Here is a 14738-nt window from a genome sequence, read left to right as displayed (position 1 = left end):
CCTGTAGTAAGAAAGTTGAAGCATGGAAATGCAAAGAGCAGTTGCATAGAGCATGCAAAGCCAACATAACACTCAGTGGCGTAGAGGAGGGGGCAACCCCATGAGACATCTAAAAGACAGAATTAATACAAATTCCCTCTAAAAGAGAAAGCCAGCTTCAATGTACAAGAGGTCTTGTAATTAGTTTGGGTGGAAGGCATTTTTAGGATCACGTTTTATTACAGCCATCATGTGTCATGCAGCGTTCGAAATAGGGACGGTCAGCCGGCCATTGGCCTGTAACTTTTTGACTCGGCCGGTAACTTTTCTGACTAGCAGTGTAGTTGCAGGCCCGGCTGGCCGGTAACTTTTTAGTTACATGCCCGGCTGGCCTCTGACTTTTTTAGGCATATTTCTAACACTGGACTGTCATGGCAGTCCACCAAACCATCTATGATGAGAACATGCACACTGAAACAGCAAACCAAACATTAATTCCTATAACTTCCTGTCAACCTGTTCTTCCTGTTCTTTAATTCATTACTCCAAATCAAACTACTACTCCTTTCTTTCCTGAATAGAAGGTACCATGTCAACATTACCTAGAAAAGTTGCTTTTTTCTTGTAAAAGTACCGTCATTTTCTGCGAGTTGAATCAACCTTCCATTTACGTGTTAAAGCCCTGGGAACTGGTCTTTTTAATTCTGTGCACTGTAAACGTAAGTTAGTAAAAAAAAAGTATTCCCCAGGAAAATAATGCTGAAATTATGTATTTATAATACTAAAAGAACAGTAATATCATTTCACATTAATTTGCATCATTTCAACATATTTTCATGACTTACAATATTCAATAAAGAATAAGAAATTGCATGACTAATGACGAATTTATGACTTTGCAATTTATCTTGATTTAATTAGTCATTTGGTTGCATGACTAATTAAATGACTAATTATTTTTCAAAAATCTTACGTTTACAGTGTGTACGATTATAGGTGAACAGTTCAGATTTTTAAAAGAGAACATTTTGCAAGTCATGATATCACATACAAATATGTACATGTTGATAACATTTCCTGACAAACCTACATTTACATACCACATATATCATTTTGGAAAAAAAAATCAGCAACTTAATTTCATATTTTATTAAATATCAAACAGAATAATATTAATACAATCTGGTATTATCTAAGTGCCTTGGTCTAACATATTGACGCCTGAAGAATCCAGCATTAAATTGGCTGAAAAAATGTATTGACTGTGTGATGGCCAACACATTTTCTGGGAACACATTGTATATTTCATGGCGACACAGATTTTTCACCTTTTCACCAATGCAAAATACAGTACCTGATGAAAAGTATACTGCCTTTTACATTGGAGGACTGATATATCTTTTATGAAGGAAGGTGTTCACCCTTTTCTCTTTCTTGTCTTATTGTAAGTAGGCATGTAATGGGTCAAATGTTTTATCTTTTATCCCCACATATTAAACACTTAAGGGTGTGCATCGCTATGTATCCTTTGATGTTGCCTCAGATGTTGCCATAGGTTGAATTTCTTATGGCAGCTATTATTCACCTCTTTTTGTTTGCTGTCTTATTGTGTGTAGTCATATGCTGAGTCCCGGGCTGAGTCAAATGGTGTCCATTTTTTTGCCATAGGTTGAATTTCTTATGGCAGCTATTATTCACCTCTTCTTCTTTGCTGTCTTATTGTGTGTAGCCATATGCTGAGTCCCGGGCTGAGTCAAATGGTGTCCATTTTTTTGCCATAGGTTGAATTTCTTATGGCAGCTATTATTCACCTCTTCTTCTTTGCTGTCTTATTGTGTGTAGCCATATGCTGAGTCCTGGGCTGAGTCAAATGGTGTCCATTTTTTTGCCATAGGTTGAATTTCTTATGGCAGCTATTATTCACCTCTTCTTCTTTATTGTGAGTAGCCATAAGCTGAGTCAAATGGTGTCCTATCTTAAATCCATCCCCGCATATTGTACACTTATACGGGCGTGCATCACTATGTATCCTTTGATGTTGCCTCATATGTTTCCGTAAGTTGAATTTCTTATGGCAGATATTATTCACCTCTTCCTTTTTGCTGTCTTATTGTGTGTATCCATGTGCTGAGTCAAATGATGTCCGATCTTAAACCCATCCCCGCATATTGTACACTTATGAGGGCGTGCATCACTATGTATCCTTTGATGCTGTGTCAGATGTTGTCGTAGGTTGAATTTCTTATGACAGACATTACACTCGTGACGCTTCTCATTCTTGTGTGTGCTTTCGTGTGCATATTTACCAGTGGGATGTGCAAAACGTGCATCACAATATGAACATTTATAACGTTTGTTTCCAGTATGAATAGCTTCATGGTATTTTAAATTGAGTGCATTTTTGAACTGTTTGTCACAGTATTTGCACTTTACAGTGTCCTCTGAATGTGTTCGTTCATGCTTCTTTAAATCTTTTTTTACCTTGGCCCTATAACTGCATTTGCTGCATGGAAAATGCCTCTTGTCCGAGTGTACGGTTTTATAATGATATACCATTGTCTCTCTTAAACGGAACCCCTTCTCACATATATCACAAACATGTTTTTTCCCTTTTTCAGTATGGGTCATCTCATGATGTTGCAATCGAGGTCTGGAAGGGAAGCTTTTTCCACAGAATTTACATAGGTAACCGTCCTGATGTCTACTTTTGTTATGCCTATACAAGGCATACTTATTATCACACAATATCCCACATATCTCACACTTCACCGGCCCATGGCCACTTTTTTCATGTATATTACAGCTCTTATCATTCTTAAATTTCATTCCACAGTATTGGCACTTGAAGACATACAAATATTCTTCATGGCTTCGCTCATGTTTAAAACCTTCCCTCCCAGTAACAAACATGGCATCACAATATCTACAGGAAAATTTCTCTGTGCAGCTCAGCTGGTGTTGGTTACGCTCGTCTTTTGTATTGTGACTTTTTCCACATCTTTGACATCTGTTTGTCTCTTCACTATGTATGCTAAAATGTCTCAGAAGTTCCAATCTTTTTGAGAAAGTCACATTGCAAAGAATGCAGCGATGTGATGTCTTGTCATCTGCTTCCTTAGAGTCTTCATCTGCATGCAATGTATCTTTACATAACCTTTCATGTTTTTCACACGTAGTCATATACTGAAACTTGTTTCCACAATGTTTACACACTTTCCTGCATGTTCTGAGATGTAAGTTGAAGAAACCTTGTTGTCTGTAAGATTTTACACACCTACTACACTTAAACGTTTGGGGGCGAGTACTCAACTCCGGTACAATATCGTCATCACTGGAGTCAGGCATGCATGCTCTTCTGTGCCTAGTCAAGTGAGCTTTCCTCTTGTAAGTGTTGTTGTACTTTTTGCACTTAAATTTTCTCTTTATTTTATCATCATTGGAATTCGAGTCAGGCTCTGACACCCATGCACTAAGCATAGTTTTTTCTTTTATATTTTCTGGTACAAAATCTTCATCACTGGATCCATCATTTTGTTCTGTTTCCATGTCATCACTGGAGTCAGATTTATCAATGGATTCAGAGCTTGGTATCCAGTTGTCTTCACCGCTGTCTGCTTTATCTCTCTCAGATTTCTTATCCGCTGGATTTGTGTCAGGTGTTTGGCCGTTTTCATCAGCAGCCATCTTCATCCTCTCTTCGCTTTCATCATTACTTGATTCATTTTCTGCGTATGTGATTCTTCTTGTTCTTCTCCTTAATCTTTTTCTCAAATCCTCATCATGGTCACTAACATTGGCCTCTTTGTCTTCTTCGACTTCCCTGTTGACACTTCCTCCACAAACTGAATCCATTCCTGTTATTTTCCTATCTCCAAGTACATCTTCCATAACTGTAGATGCTTCAACTTGAATATTGTCATCATTTGAGTCAACTGCTTCTGGTAAGTTTTCATGATCCCCATTCTCATCACCATTGTCACAATTGTCACTGTGTTGGATATCACTTGACCTTTCAACATTACATGTCTCCTCCTTTTCTTCATCAGATCCCACATTTGACTCAGGCATGCATACCCTTCTATGCCTAGTCAAGTGATCTTTCCTTTTGTAACTGTTGCTGCACTTTTTGTACGTAAATGTTCTCTTACTGGAGTGTGTCACCATATGACATCTTAACTTAGAAGGATTTTTGAATGGTAAACTACATGTTGTACATCGGTAAAGTAAAGAGTCCTCCTCCTCCTCATCACTGGTGGTTGACTTCACCTTTTCACCATGTCCATTCTCACTTTCATCAATTGGTCTAGCTTCTTTTCCCTTCTCGGTATCACTCTTTTTATGTTCTTTAATCATCTCTTCAAAACCCTTTCCATTTCCTCTACCCAACAAGTTCTGAGCTTTTTTTCGTTGCTCATTATCACAATTTCCACATTTTTCAATTTTGTCATCATTAACCTCCCTACTTCCTTTTGCACTCAATTTGGTTTCCTCCTTCTCAACATTACCCTTTTCACTCTCTATTGTATCTTCAACACCCTTTGCACTTTCTTCATGCTCTTCATTTCCAATTTCCTTACCAATCAAGTCATCTTCATTTTTCACTTCAACAACCGTTTCACTTTCTTCAACACATCTGTCTGCACCATTTCCACTTTCTGTGTCAATCAAGGTAGATTTGTTTTGTTTCTCATTACAACCCTTTGCGCTTTCTTCAATTTTGTCTTCAACATCTTTTCCATTTTCAAATAAATTGGCTTCTTTTGTTTTCTCATTATCAACTTCTTCAGTTTCAATCCGGTCATTCGGGCCATCTTCATTTGCTTCCTCAATATCACCTGTTTCACTTCTTTCCTTTTTGTCATCAACACCCTTTCCATCATTTTTATCACTGACGTTAACTTCTTTTCCTTTTTCACTGCCTTGATCACCTTTGTTTTCAACATCCTTTCCACTTTCTTTATAAAATAAATTAGCTTCTTTCACTTTCTCTACAGCATCTTTTTTCCTTTCAATCTGGTTATCAACATTCTGCCCATGATCCTCATCAATACCAAGATTAGCTTTGTTTGCTTCCATATTTTTCCCTGCTTCACTTTCTTCAATTTTGTCATCCACACACTTTCCACTTTCTTTATCATCCATGTCAACATCTTTTCCTTTCATATTATTGGCTTTAGCAGCATCCTTTTCACTTCCAATATGGTCATCATAGTTCTGTCCGCGTTCCTCATCAATAACAAAATCAGCTTTGTTTGCTTCCTTATCAACCTTTTCACTCTTGTCTTCAGCACCCTTGCCACTTTCCTTATCATGTGAGTTATCTTCTTTTCCTTTTTCATTATTGCAATGTTCCCCTTTTCCTATGTCGTTAACACTCTTGCCACTTTCTTTATCAATCAAATTAGCTTTGTTTGTATTTTCAATAACATCTTTATTGCCTTCTCCATGTTCACTTTTCCTGCCCGTATTCTTTGACTCGCTCACATACAATGCTACATTACAGAACTCTTCATGTAGTTCACACATGACCTTCAGCTCAAACTCCTTCCCACAAAAGATACAGGCAAGCATGTACCTTCTTTTGTGTCTGTTACATTCACCGCTTTCCTTGAAAGTTGATTGGCATTTTTGGCACCTGTACTTCTTCAAATCTGAATGCCATGGATGGACCAATAGCTTAAAAGCTTTCTTACATATTTTGCACACTAAATTTTGTCTGTCCTTGGTCTTCTGACAATGCTTATTTCTCCAGTGTGCAGTCAAACTACCCTTCGTTTTGAAAGCAGATTGGCACTTTGGGCACTTGTGCTTCCTTACATCTGAATGGACATATAGCTCATGATATTTAGCAGACTTTGCATTTTTGAAAGTTTTATAACATGTTCTACACACAAAATTTGGTTTGTCCTTGGTCTTCTTACATTGCATTTTCCTCCTGTGTGTATTCAAACCACTCTTCCTCTTGAAAGCAGATTGGCATTTTGGGCACTTGTGCTTCCTCACATCTGAATGGGCATATAACTCATGAGCATTCAAACCACTCTTCCTCTTGAAAGCAGATTGGCATTTTGGGCACTTGTGCTTCCTCACCTCTGAATGGGCATAGAGCTCATGATCTTTAGCAGTCGCTGCATATTTGAAAGCTTTATTACATATTCTACACACTAAATTTGTTTTTTTCTTAGTTACCTTCTTTGCACGTTTTCTTGTTTGTTTTGATGCAAACAATTTTGACTTTTTCATTGTTCTTTTTTCCACAAGGTTTGACTTAGGCTGAAATTCTTCAGGACTAAGTTCTTCATTTTGGTCTGTTATGTCATCATAGGAATCTGCTGCAACACTGGAGTCCGTGTTTGGTTCCTGTGTCCAACTGCTATCACTGGAGTATTCCTTTTCTTTGCACTGGTCATCCGAATCTCTCACATTTTGTTTTTCAATTGAGTTAACTTCTACTCCTTTTACTTTCTCATCAGGACTCTCTTCACTTTCATCATCACAAGATTCCCATTCTTTGTATCTACTTTTCCCTGTTCTTGTTCGCAATCTAGTTTTCAAATATATTTTACCAGGACCACTGGCATTGCGTTCTTGCTCTTAATTTGTGTCAATATTTAATATGCCGTCACCAATTGAGTATTCTCTTGTCATTCGTCCTTCCACGTCTTTATTAATATCCTCTCTATTATCTTTATCAATTGATTCCCCATGATTTCCATCAATCTTAATATCAGTAGCTTCTTTTTCTGCTTCTTCTTTCCTCTTGTCATCACCATCTATCACAGTTTGTTTTTCAATTGAATTAACTCCAGCTTCTTTTACTTTATCTTCAGCAATCCCTTCACTAGCATTGCGTTCTTGCCCTTCGTTCATTTCAATACTTAATGCTCCATCATCAGTTGAGTATTCTCCCGCTACTTCCTCATCAACATCCTCTTTACTATCTTCATCAATTGAGTCCTCATCTTTTCCTTTCTTCTTATCAGCAGCATCTTTTTCACTGCATTGTATCACCTTACAAACTTCTTCGTGCTTAGCACACTCTGCTTTCGTCCGTTTCCCTTTTCCACAATGGATACAAAATCGTACACAAGTTTTCTCATGCCTCTTCAAGTACTCTACCCTCTTGAAAGAGAAGTGACACTTTCTGCATTTGTACTTCATATCCGAGTGGACCACCTTGTGAAAAGCCACACTGGTAGCTTGTTGAAATGTTTTCCTCAATGTTGTACCATTTTTAGATTGTTTTTTCTTTGCAATGCTCTTCACAATTTCACAATTGCTATCGTTGGAATCCCTTTCAACTTCATTAGTTCCATATTCTCTCATTTTTCCCATCATGGAGTTTTCTTGAGAGTTAACAACTTCTAGCAGCTGGATGTTATTAGTCTCTCTACTTTCCTTTTCAATTGATTTCCCTTCTTTATCTTTATTCTTCTCAATGGAGCCTTGAATATTATCTGTGCAGCAGTCAGATGATTCTTCTATCACATCCTGAAGAATCTGTCCAATTTTATCACTATTGTCCTGGATACTTCCATTGCTAATATCCTCTGACCCAGCCACATGCTTTGATGAACTACAAACTACTTCATGTTTATCACACTCCTCTTTTGACCTTTTCCGTTTTCCACAATGGATACAAACTCATACACAAGTTTTCTCATGCCTCTTCAAGTAACCTATTCTCTTGAAAGAGATGGCACACTTTCTGCACTTATACTTACTATCCGAGTGGACCACCTTATGAAGTGCCAAGCTAGCAGCCCGTTGGAATGATTTTCCACATGTTGTACACTTTAATTCACCAAAACTTTGAGACCTTTTATACATTGCAATGCTCTTCACAGGACTTGATGCTGCAGGTAAATCTTCATCACTGGATACATCAATTGGTTCCAGCTCCACATTATCATTATCACTGGAGTCAGCTTCATCCCCTCTCTGGGTGTCGTCATCCTCTCAACTTTCCTTTCCAATTGAACTACCTTCTTGATCTATATTTTTATCCTTAGAGCAGTCATTTTCATCTGTACATAAGTCAGCTTCTTCTATCACACCCTGATCCTGAGGAATGTGCACAATTTCTCCACCATCACCATGAATACTCCTATTTGTAATATCCTCTGACCCAGTCACATGCTTTGCTGCACTACAAACCACTTCATGTTTATCACACTCATCCTTAGATAGTTTTGCTTTTCCACAATGGATGCATACTACCAAACAGATTTTTTCATGGTTCTTCAAGTCTCCAAATTGCTTGAAAGAGTAGCTACACTTTCCGCACTTGTAATTTATGTTTAAGTGGATCACCTTATTATGAGAAATGTGCACAATTTCTCCACTATCACTATGGATACTCCTACTTGCAGTATCCTCTGACCCAGTCACATGCTTGGCTGCACTACAAACCACTTCATGTTTATCACACTCCTCCTTAGATAGTTTTGCTTTTCCACAATGGATACAAATTATCAAACAGAATTTCTCATGGTTCTTCAAGTCTCCCATTCTCTCGAAAGAGTAGCTGCACTTTCTGCACTTGTACCTCACATTCGAGTGGACCACCTTATTATGATTTGCCAAACAAGCAGCCCATGAGAATGATATTCCACATGATGTACACTGCAATTCACTAAACTTGGATTTTTTCTTCTTTGATATATTTTCCACAAGATTTGACTCTGGTTGACAATCTTCATCACTGGAAAGAATTATTGGTTCCATTACACAATTGCTCTCGTTGAATTCTCTTTCATCTTCATTAGTTCCATCTTCTCTCACTTTTCCCATCATGGTTCTTTCTTGAGACTTGCCGACTTTCTGCATCCAGGTGTTACCATTCTCTCTACTTTCCTTTTCAATTGAGTCACCTTGTTTATCTTTATTCTTCTCATTAGAGCCTTGATTATTATCTGTGCAGCAGCCAGATTCTTCTTCTATCACATCCTGAAGAAGCTGTCCAATTTTATCACTATTGTCACGGATACTTCCATTGCCAATATCCTCTGACCCAGCCACATGCTTTGCTTCACTACAAACTACTTCATGTTTATCACACTCCTCCTTTGACCGTTTCCCTTTTCCACAATGGATACAAACTCTTACACAAGTTTTCTCATGCCTCTTCAAGTACACTATTCTCTTGAAAGAGAAGCCACACTTTCTGCACTGATACTTAATATCTGAGTGCACCTTCTTATGAAGTGCCAAGCTAGCAGTCCTTTGGAATGATTTTCCACACATTGTACACTGTAGTTCACCAAACTTGTTACATCTTTTCTTCTTGGACATGTTTTCCCCAAGATTGGACTCTTGTTGACAATCTTCATCACTGGAGAGAGTGATTGATTCTGTTTCCAGGTTGATAATGCTGGAACCGCTTTTATCTGTATTAGTTTCATCTTCTCTCATGTTTCTCATCGTGGTGCTTTCTTGAGAGTTAACAACATCTTGTATAGCTTCATTGCTGCTCTTACCAGTTTTGATGGCTTCTATAGCATTACCATTCTTACTTTCTTTATCATTCACTGTTTTCTTACTTCTATTAACATCCCTTCTGCTATTGTCCTCCATACTTCTACTTCCTTTACTAAGATGAACCAGTTGATGACTTTGAAGTGCATCTCGTCTTGCAAATGTTTGGTCACAGTTTATGGAAGTAAAATGTCTGTCTTCATGGTTCCTTTGGTGTCTCACGAAATCTGATTCAGAAGTAAATGCTTTATTACATTCTGAACAGTATTGTAGTTTTTCACATGTTACTTGGGATGTTGTACTTGGCATCAAATTCACAGAGTGGTCTGGCAATAGTTCAATGTCATCTTGGTCCTGAGTTTGGTCTCTATCGGCTGGAATGTATACATCACATATTCTTCCATGTCTCAAACGTTGATCAGAACTGGAAAAGGTTTCCCCACATCCTGAGCACACATACTGTTTTTTCTCTATAGTATTATTTTCACAATGTACTTTGGGGCATACTATCTGCAATGATCTCATTGGCACCATTTTCATGATAGAATTTTCCCTTTCATCTCTTAAGTTGTCTGGTAATATTTCAATGATGTCCTGGTCTTGAGTTTTGTCTGCTTCAGCTTGATGACACAAAAAGTCACACACTTTTCCGTGCTGCAAACAAAGATGAGAGCTGGAAAAGTGTCTCCCACATCCTGAGCAGACATACCCTTTGTGATGTAATAATAAGTCAGGCTCTTCAAGTCTCAATAACCCACTGTCAGTGTATGGCAGTTTTTTACATACTATCTGCAATGACCGCACTTTCACAACAAAATTGCCTGTTTCATCTCTTGAGTGGTTTACAATGTTGTTATCTTGATTTTGTTTTGATTTTGTTTGACTGAGTAAAAGCTTGCAAATTTGTCCATGCTTCAAACAAAGATCCGACTTGGGAAAGATTCTACCACATCCAGAGCATGTATATATGTTCCTGCTTAAATGACTCCTTTCATGCACCTGTAAATTACTACTTGACTTCTAATAAATTTCTTGCCACATGTCTTGCATACATATCTTGGTTTTACCATCTTTTGTTTTTTGTTACCGAATGTTTTCTTTTTCAAACAAAAGCTCACAGCAGAATTTCCAGCTTGACTTCTTGTAAGCCTTCGTGAAAGATCAGAATGGTAGAGACCTTTCCTATAACCAAAGCGTCCAATCGGTTTCCTAACTAGGTGGCTTCTTTCATGCAGTAATAAACTGACATTTCTGCTGAACACCTTGCCACATGTAGCACACTTAAATCTTGGTTTTACTATTTCCCTGCTGTTGTTACCATCATGTGCTTTCTTTTCATGCAGTGCAAGTGCCACTTTTCCTGAAAAGAATTGACCACACCTGGTACATTTCACTTTAAGATCAAGTTTCCTTTTGAGAGAAGTGCTTTTGTTTGACCTCTGATTTGAAGTAACTTTACAAAGTTTCTCATGCCTCGCACAAGCATCAGATTTTGGGAAAGTTCTACCACATTTTGAGCAGTTGAAAGATTGATGCTTCTTTTCATGCCTCTCTAGATGGTCAATTCTAAAATACTGTTTTCCACAAACCTTGCAACTCCTACCAGCAATCTTCTCCTCTGTGATATGAATTTTCTTATGCATTAGAAGCCAATGCGGTCTGGTGAAATGTTTGCCACATGTCCCACAGATATGTGAATTCATTTTGTGCTTTTCAAGGGCTTCCTTTCCAGCAAATAGTCTATTACATTTCAAACGAATTTCACCGAGCGTTTTCCAATTTGGCAAGTTTGCTGATGTTTTGTCACTGAATCTGCTCGGGAGAAAATTTTTCCGCATAGCGGGCATGCCTGATCATTTGTTCTTTCTGCAACGTGCAGATTTTCATGCCGTCTTAAATGACTTCTAAAATGGAACAGCTTGCCACAAGTTCCACAAGCATTCTTCTCTTCTGTGATCTTAGGCGTACTTTTAGCAAGTATTTTCAATGCATGCTTATGTAGTGTGTTATTACGTGACAAAGGTCTAGCAAGTTGTGTCAAATTCTTCTTACGGTGCACTTTCATCACATGTTTTGCAAGTGCATCTTTTCCTGAAAACAGTTTATTACATTTTGAGCACTTCAACTTGGCAACCTTTTGTGGCAAGTTCTTCTTCTTCTTACAATGCGCCTTTATTATGTGTTTTGAAAGTACTTCTTTTCCTGAAAACAGTTCACTACATTTTGGGCACTTTAACTTCTTAACCTGTTTGTGATTATGTTTGCCACCTTCACTGATGATTTTATGAGAAGCACCAACCCCATTGCTTTGGCTGAGAAGCTTCTTTTTTGCTGCAAGCTGACAGACTGTTTTGTGGATTCTGAGTACATCCACTCTAGGGAAAGATTTCCTGCATGTAGGGCATGAGAAAGATTTCTGCCTACGATGGGTAGTCACATGCCTGTCAAGATTGCCTTGTCTAATAAACTGCTTCCCACAAACACCACAAGTATATCTTCCTTCCTCGGACAGGTTACTTTCAGTCCTTTGATCCTGTCTTAATAATTCCATTGCTTGAATATGAGACTCTGTAGCACGTATACCAGCATTTGCAGGTTCTTCCCTTTCAATAGGTCCCCTGTGTCCTTCAGTTCTTTTTCTACGGTGCACTAACATTACATGTTTTACAAGGGCTTCTGTTCCTGAAAATAATCCACCACATTTCAAACACTTCATAATGTTACCAGGTTCATTGCTATTACCATTCATGACTTCAAAAGCACCTTCAGTACTATTAGTATCTTCATCAGAAGTACCTTCATCAGATCTACCTTCAGCAGAAGTATCAATCATATTAGTTACATCTACATAACCTTCACTTGATACAGGGTTGCATGCCTTCTTGTGTTCTTCCAGTATGTCTGCTCCAGAGAAAGCTTTTCCACATGTAGTACATTGAAAAGATTCTTGTACATCATGGGTGTTCATGTGCCTTTCAAAGTTGCCTGGTTTTCCTTCCCCTGATCTGCCATGTTGACTACACTCAGTGGCCTGTTCCTTTCTTAATGGTTCCATTGTTTGATGATGAGGTCTTTCAACTGGAACATAACCATTTACATCATCACGTCTGGCAGCACGTTCAGTATTCTGCAACAGTTGAAATGTCACCTCTTCATTGCTTCCTCATATACATTGTTGATCACTTTCTTCATGATGAACCATGCTACTAAGGGAATTCATATCATCTGGCTCTGTGCCTTTTGTAGGGGTAAATCCATGATCTGGCTCTGTATTCACCTCAACTTTTGGTAATTGCAATGTGGGCTCATTGTCAAATGCGCTACCGCATATTTCTTGCTGTGATGACAGATCAATGCCACTTCTTGCAGGTTGTAACTCAATGTGTGTCGGTACACTAACAGTACTCACATTTTGCTCGTTATCAGATCCGGCATACATCAAGTTTGACCTTTGCACTGCAACATTTTCACCGAGAACTGACAAAGAACATTCTCCTCTCATGTATGATTCAAAAGCTGTGAGATCCCTTGTGATCTGATCTTGATCATGATTCCCCCTCTGATATTCCTGTACTCGATTCCTATCTATCCCATGCACACCTTGAGACTCTGTTATCTGACGATCCTCATTTGGCCAGCTCAAAGAGCCATTTCCCATCTGATTCAAAGGTTGCTCATTTCTCGCCTCATCTGACATTTGATTAGTCCTAATCTCAGCAACCTGTCTTGGAAACATCTGATGCATAGCATTAAAATTTGGATCCCATTGAGCATCATGAAATCTCCTGGCATATTCTATACTCGAGATTGATTTTACATCTGGACTCTCTGTCATCTGGTATGTTGGAGCTTGTCGTACCGGATCTTGTGCTTGAATTGCTCTTCCTTGATACTGAGCTATAGCGAGAACTTGCTCCTCATTTATCCGACTCAAAGATTCATTCCTTGTACAATTCAATGTTTGTTCATTCCCTGCCTCTTCTGAAGTTTGATTACTCCTTATCTGAGTAAGAGTTCTTGCAAACATCTGATGCCTAGCATTAAAATTTGGTACCCACTGGGCATTATGAAATCTCCTGGCAGATTCTAGATTGGAATTACTTTGCATATTAGAGATTGTATTAACACCTGGGTTAGACCCTTGGATTGCATTATTTATTTGTGGATTAATTTGACCAATAACTGAATTGATTTGATGTGTACTATTTACACAGAAGTCTACCAGTGGATTAACAGAATTAGGTGTATTTATACCTGAACTGGTTTCTTGATTGACCTGACTTGCATTTGGTATATTGGGAGAGGAAGTCGAGGGTTGCCCTCGGTCGTAACTTCCATAAACATGTTGTCATATACAACTATTTATTGTCTGTACCAGACGAGGAGGGTACTGTATATGTATAGGTGGATCATTATTACCAGACATTTTAACCCTTTTCCCTTTACAACTACTGTAACATCAAAATACAGAATATTTGCACATTACTACTCATTGGTTCAACACTGCAGAAAGTTCAACAATATCCCAAGTAGTTCACATAATTGAATCACCTTGCACTATTTAACTTGTCAAGTTTTGTTCACAGCTCAGTAGGCCTTTGTTGCGATGAAGGTGTAACTTGCTTGTTGAAAGACTCACAGTCAAACTCTACTGCTCACTGATGTGATCCCTGTGGTCAAACACAAACACAAAAAAGTCATTTGTTATTGTTTGCATGTTAATACCTGACATATAAATACACGTATATAACATCGCAATCTCTCTATTAAAATGGCATTTTGTGGTCCACAGCCTCATCCCCCCACTTTTCTCAAAAAAAGTTGAGATTTTTATACCACTGGAAACCTCTGGCTACATACTGTTTATGTACCAAAAATTTCTTGCAGATTAATTTGTTTAGCAAAAATATCGTCAAATTTGAATTCTGGTATACAAATTACAACAGTGGCCTATGGCGCAGTGTAATACACATAATCATGCATATCTCGCAAACACAAAATCGGAATAAACTAAAATTTTGGGAATAAGTTTTTTTTCGTGGATAAAAATGTCATAAAAAGAGGATGCTAGGATCACAAAATACTCCTTGGTTTCTTTTTCAGGTAGGCGATTCAAGATGTGCCCTGCGTGTGTGTTGCACTCGCATGCCTTAAAACTCAAAGCTTGGTACACAGAGCGCTCAACTTGGCCGTGTTTGCACCGCAAACTTACTTTTGTGCATGATTACTCATTTTGCAAGTTCACTCATGTATCCCACACTTGACCCCCAGAGGTAACCTTC

General features: G+C 38.2%; 2 protein-coding genes across 5 annotated transcripts in view; both read right to left on the bottom strand.

Moving 5' to 3' along the window:
- Positions 1 to 724: 724 nt before the first annotated feature.
- On the bottom strand, positions 725 to 5652 carry LOC140146301 (uncharacterized). The gene is made up of 2 exons (XM_072168101.1): positions 2069 to 5652; positions 725 to 1903 (listed from the first exon to the last, which is right to left on the bottom strand). The coding sequence occupies exons 1-2, from the start codon at positions 5548 to 5550 to the stop codon at positions 1900 to 1902; spliced, it is 3486 nt and encodes a 1161-aa protein (XP_072024202.1). The 5' UTR covers positions 5551 to 5652; the 3' UTR covers positions 725 to 1899.
- Positions 5653 to 10493: 4841 nt separating this feature from the next.
- Positions 10494 to 14738, bottom strand: part of LOC140146299 (uncharacterized) — a 31340-nt gene continuing 27095 nt past the window's right edge. For all 4 annotated transcript variants that reach the window (XM_072168096.1, XM_072168099.1, XM_072168097.1 and 1 more), the window contains one exon: positions 10494 to 14126. In XM_072168096.1, the coding sequence (XP_072024197.1) occupies positions 11207 to 12511 (1305 nt within the window). In that variant the 5' untranslated portion in view covers positions 12512 to 14126 and the 3' untranslated portion in view covers positions 10494 to 11206. The remainder of the gene's footprint in view (positions 14127 to 14738) is intronic.

Source organism: Amphiura filiformis, chromosome 2 (genome assembly GCF_039555335.1).
Source record: "Amphiura filiformis chromosome 2, Afil_fr2py, whole genome shotgun sequence".
NCBI lineage: Eukaryota > Metazoa > Echinodermata > Ophiuroidea > Amphilepidida > Amphiuridae > Amphiura > Amphiura filiformis.
Note: the sequence above shows the minus strand (reverse complement) of the source record. Positions and strands in the feature narration are given on the sequence as shown.